This window comes from Limulus polyphemus, unplaced genomic scaffold (assembly GCF_000517525.1).
Source record: "Limulus polyphemus unplaced genomic scaffold, Limulus_polyphemus-2.1.2 Scaffold76991, whole genome shotgun sequence".
Classification (NCBI taxonomy): Eukaryota; Metazoa; Arthropoda; class Merostomata; order Xiphosura; family Limulidae; genus Limulus; species Limulus polyphemus.
This window is the reverse complement of record NW_013742587.1, coordinates 1-5,579: the sequence shown is the minus strand read 5'-3', so window position 1 is coordinate 5,579 and position 5,579 is coordinate 1. Positions and strand designations below refer to the sequence as shown.

General features: G+C 31.9%; 1 protein-coding gene across 1 annotated transcript; it reads right to left on the bottom strand.

Moving 5' to 3' along the window:
* Nucleotides 1-533: 533 nt before the first annotated feature.
* On the bottom strand, nt 534-5,573 carry LOC106477684 (uncharacterized serine-rich protein C215.13-like; the record flags this gene model as incomplete). The annotated part of the gene is made up of 5 exons (XM_022381180.1): nt 534-680; nt 1,225-1,493; nt 1,884-1,991; nt 2,528-2,797; nt 4,664-5,573. Coding segments are annotated over 5 exons (1,599 nt in total), but the record flags the coding sequence as incomplete, so codon positions are not given.
* Between the last annotated feature and the right edge of the window lie 6 nt (nt 5,574-5,579).

Sequence of the window (5,579 nt, the reverse complement as noted above, 5' to 3'; positions counted from 1 at the left end):
ACTAGTAGCTACAACCTGAACTACTTGGTTGTAAGTCCATTACTAAACAGTTGTTATATAAACCACACAGACTAGTAGCTACAACCTGAACTACTTGGTTGATAGCCCATTACTAAACAATTGTTATATAAACCACACAAACTAGTAGCTACAATCTGAACTACTTGGTTGTAAGTCCATTACTAAACAATTGTTTTATATACCACACAGTCTAGTAGCTACAACCTGAACTACTTGGTTGATAGCCCATTACTAAAAAATTGTTATATAAACCACACAGACTAGTAGCTACAACTTGAACTACTTGGTTGATAGCCCTTTACTAAACAATTGTTATATAAACCACACAGACTAGTAGCTACAACCTGAACTACTTGGTAGAAACTATATATATATATATATATATTACACTGGTGACTGTATATTACACTAATAACTGTATAGTCTGACAGTGAATTACCAGACGATAACGATACAACTTAAACCAAACTGTATATACAGAATGTTCTTATAATAACTTATACACTACAAAGATAGATATCTATTAGAATACTCACGCTCACATGTGCTCTGGTCAGTTTTCTTTTCATATCCTTCTGCACACTTACACACCCATGTGTTATTGGTTTCTTGACAAACTAGATTAGTACAATTTTCATTATATGTACATGGATTAAGTTCTGAAAAAAAAAATTACATTGTTAATCTACTTTTAGTGGTTCGTGTCAACTTAATATATCACAAATGATTGGACAACTAGACATATGTATCGTTTTTATTTATAACTTAATGCTTGGCTATTTTTACTTTTATAACTTATAACTGTCTCCCTAGATCAGTATAAATCTTTATATTGTGTAAAACGTACAAGCTGAAGTACCACATTAAAGTATTAGGTTTTATTATCCTACAAGCTCTCCAGCTCTATAAAGAGCTCTTTTTAGGGTGGAAATACAACAGAATCTGAAAAGAAAAAACTTAAAAAATAAATCATGTGAGAAAATCACGTGGTCATACACGTATTGTTGCTAACACGTGTATCAATAGGCTATAATTAACAAGTCATGCATTAGTACACAACGGTAGGTTATATCAACAGATCCTTCATTAGTACACAATAGTAGGCTATCATCAACAAATCATGCATTAGTACTAGACGGTTTCAAAACATCATAATACAGTAATTAAAATACGAGTTAGAGAAATACATATATAAATACTTACCTCTACATTTTGATTTCTTATAGTCGAAGTATTTGTTTTCTCCACAGTTGCACGCGAATGTTTTATCGGAATTTCTGCTAGAACAAGTGGCATTTTTTCTGCGCATAGTTTTTTACCAGTTTCATCGTTTTCCAGACGGTATTCACAGTAATCTTCTGTGGTACAATTGTAATCGACGAAGCCATATTGACAGTCACACGTATAATTTTGAAAGTCCTGGATGCAGATTCCGTTGTTTTCACAAGGATTGGGGTTACAAGGGTTACGATCTAGGCTCATAAATATTATTATTATTTAAATAACGAACTATGAAAAGCTTATATATATATATATATGTGAATTGATAGTTTTAAAAGATATATTCATAAGATTCGCAGTAATTGTTATAAACAGTGAGAAATATAGTGAAAAGTATTTCCAATTTGACGTTAGAATAATAAAGATTAAAATATACAAAATACAGCTCTATAAACATATATTCAAACATGGGTGTAAATAGATAAAAACAATGTTTTTAGCAGAGTGTTTATTTTATTTTATAGGTGATAAATTCTTATAACAAAATGTTAGCTTCGAGGAATGTCTTCCAACTTTTCTGTAAATTATGAGAAAACAATATATGTTGGTTATGATTCTGTAAAAATAATTTATGAACTTACATTCACAGTTTTCTCCAATATATTCCTGTGTACAGATACAAGTAAAGTTATTCTTCTCGTTTGTGCAAGATCCACCATTCTGACAGGGATTTTCATCGCAAGGGTTAGCTAATATTTGCAAAATCAATGCTATAAAGTTTAGTTTATAGTTGTTCACTCGTTAATTACATCAACAATAATAATACTAATTCAACAACATATAAACTTGGACAATGGAGCACCAGATGACAAAGTATTAAGATTTAAGTGTTAAGAACATGAGACCTCCATTTGATCCTTTCTGTTTAAAGATATCTAAACATGAGCCCTCTGTTCAGGTAATACCCGGGCAAGGTCGGGTAAGGACGGCTAGTACAGTTTATAAAAAGTTCATCCCTGATATAATTACATTATTATTTTAAAGTTTAAAGCATTTTTATCCATCAGCAATACTAATTTTCATATTACTACAATAACTGAAATAATTTCATTATTGTTCAATAGTTTAAAGTATTTATATCTATCAAATATACTAATTTTCACGTTACTACAATAAAAATTGCTTTCTTTCCAAGCAGCTTAGTCAAACTCTTTCAAATATTTTTATTTTGAAATTAAGATAGTTTAATTGGGAAGTGTTTTAGTTGATGATGTATTCAACTTACAGTAACATCCTATATCTTCGTCCCACACATTGGTGCCGTTACACGTGCATTGGTATTGTGCTTTGTTGAGATCATTCTCACATGCGGCGTTTTTACTGGCGCAATAATCGTTACCTGTGATATTATTCTTGGGGATCTTGTACTGACAGTAATCAAGTTTAGAACAATTCTTAGTAACATAACCGAATTCACATACACACGTGAAGTCTGTGTAATTTCCTTTGCAGGAACCGCCGTTTTCACATGGATTTGGATGACATAGATCATGATCTGAAAAAACAAAACAGAAGTTATTTTCTAAATAAAAACAGACAGAAAATAAAAAGTGTAGCTCGAAGCGAATTGTATGTTTTGTTTGAATTCTGGTTTACGAAATATCCAGACTCTTTAATATAACTTAGCTGTTTATTCTCATTTTAAGGTGAAATGTTTCTTTATTTGTTTCAGAATCCGCTGTTTTCACCGCGGGTAATCGAACTCCGGATTTTAGCGTTATAAATCCATAGATTTATTACTGTGCCACTGAAGAAGAAAAAAGTGAAATGGCTCTTGTACTTCTTGGTAAAATAAAGCGAACTAAGCATAATCAATTACGAATAAATAAATAAATAACTTGTGGACAGTGGCAATTGTATACGTCATTACTTATCTAGCAGGTACCGTCATTTTTCAATGGATTGAGTACCCAGGGATCTATTGAGAAGTTGAAAGTTGTAGAAGAAGATAAAACATCATTTATTATAATTTCCGCGAAAAAAAGTCAGGGTAAAGTAGACAGTCCTGAAACACACATGTATGAAATAATCTTAATATTGTTTGATTCTTTGCTTTGTTATCAATCATCTTAGTCAGCGCACATAATATATACAATGATTTCTTTAGTATTGGTTTGTTATCAATCGCCTTAAGAAGCACCCAGAAATATATACAATGAGTTTTTTTATATCTAAAACTTTTATAATTATAGATATAAATTATCAAAATACCATTACAACCACAAATCTGAAACTTTTTATTTACTCATAAAATAATGATACGTTTTTATGTAGAGACACGAACACCTGTTTGTTATAGTTGGAATCGACAGCTCAAGACTTTTATATATTTAAACAAGCAGAACCAATTGTTTTATTTGTAATAAATGATCAAGACTAGAAACTCTCATTAAATCAAAAAGTAAAACCGCTCTGACTTGGATAGGCAAGACTAGTTACTCGTATTGTAGTCATATTAAACATATATCTTTATGACGAATCTGCTGTCAGAATTATAGAAAAGTAAATGAATACTTTTTTTTTACAGTTGAAAAGAAATCAGAAAAGCCTCAACTTCACAATCCAACTGTGACAAATTCAGACTAATTAAAGTTTAACCTTCTGTAGAATGAGGACAACTCTTTAAAATGTGTTTTTAGAGCTTCTTCTCTTCAGAAAAATGATTAATCTAAGTAATTTAAAACTAACAATTGGTTTGTTATAAAGCACAAAGCTACACAATGGGCTATCTGTGCTCTGCCTACCACGGGTATCGAAACCCGGTTTCTAGCGTTGTAAGCCGGAAGACATATCACTGTGCCACAGGGGAGCCTAACAGTCGGAAACTCTGACAATGGTACATTTCATACATACAGACGAGCAGTATGTCAGTGAGGTAACAAAGTATTCTCGTGTCAAAAGATTTCAATAATTATTCAGTTAAACAAAGATAGTTCTTCAAATTTCTAAGCAACTAAAACGGACACTCTGAAAGACATAATGACCAAAATACTGATTTTCTGTTGAATAATTGACTCATACCTTATTTTTTAGCATACTCCACTTCAGCTTACACTCATATACTCAGTGAGAAGTGTAAAAGAACCTACCAAACATTAAGTACAACTGATAAAAACTCTGCTACGATTATTACACAGAAAAATATAAAAAATATTTAGTTACGTCAAGCAGTAATACCGATTACACAGTGCATTGGTTTACGGAATTATAAAATCTTTTTTTTTTCAATAACGTAAATTAGATGTATTACTCATAAAAAATATGGCAACAAGGATTGAATTTTAAGTAATTTCTTAGTTTATAACTTGAATACACTAGATCTACAACAGTACAGAATAAATATAAAGTTTTGGATATTTACCTTTTATCGTACTGGAAACCTCTTCACTAACTGAAAAAGATACTGCACTGGAAGTGCTAGTTGATGAAGGCAAAGATAAAGTTGATAAAGAAGTATCAGTGCCACTAGAATTTGAGGATTCGGTGGAATAATCAGCAGTAAAGTTTGAAGTTCTAGGTGTTGATTCAGCAGACACGGTTTTACTAGAAGAATCAGTACTAGAAGGTAACTGATCTGATGAAGCAGTAAACGATGTAGTATCAATGGAAGTAGACTTTTCTGGGTTTATGGTTAATGTAGATTTAGATAAAGTTCCAGGTGTTGATTCAGCAGACACGGTTTTACTAGAAGAATCAGTACTAGAAGGTAACTGATCTGATGAAGCAGTAGACGATGTAGTATCAATGGAAGTAGACTTTTCTGGGTTTATGGTTGTTGATTTAGATGAAGTTAGAGGAGTTGATTCGGTTGACACTGCTTTACTAGAAGAATCAGTTGTAGAAGGTAATTGATTTGATGAAGCAGTAGACGATGTACTATCAATGGAAGTAGAAGTTTCTGGGTTTATGATTGATGTTGATTTAGATGAAGTTAGAGGAGTTGATTCGGTTGACACTGCTTTACCAGAAGAATCAGTTGTAGAAGGTAATTGATTTGATGAAGCAGTAGACGATGTACTATCAATGGAAGTAGACGTTTCTGGGTTTATGATTGATGTTGATTTAGATGAAGTTCCAGATTTTGATTCGGTTGTCACTGCTTTACTATAAGAGTCAGTACTATAAGGTAATTTATCTGATGAAACAGTAGACGATGTTGTATCAACGGTAGTAGACGTTTCTGGGTTTATGGTTAATGTTGATTTAGATGTAGTTCCTAGTTTTGATTCTGTTGTCACTGCTTTACTAGAAGAATCAGTACTAGAAGGTAATTTATC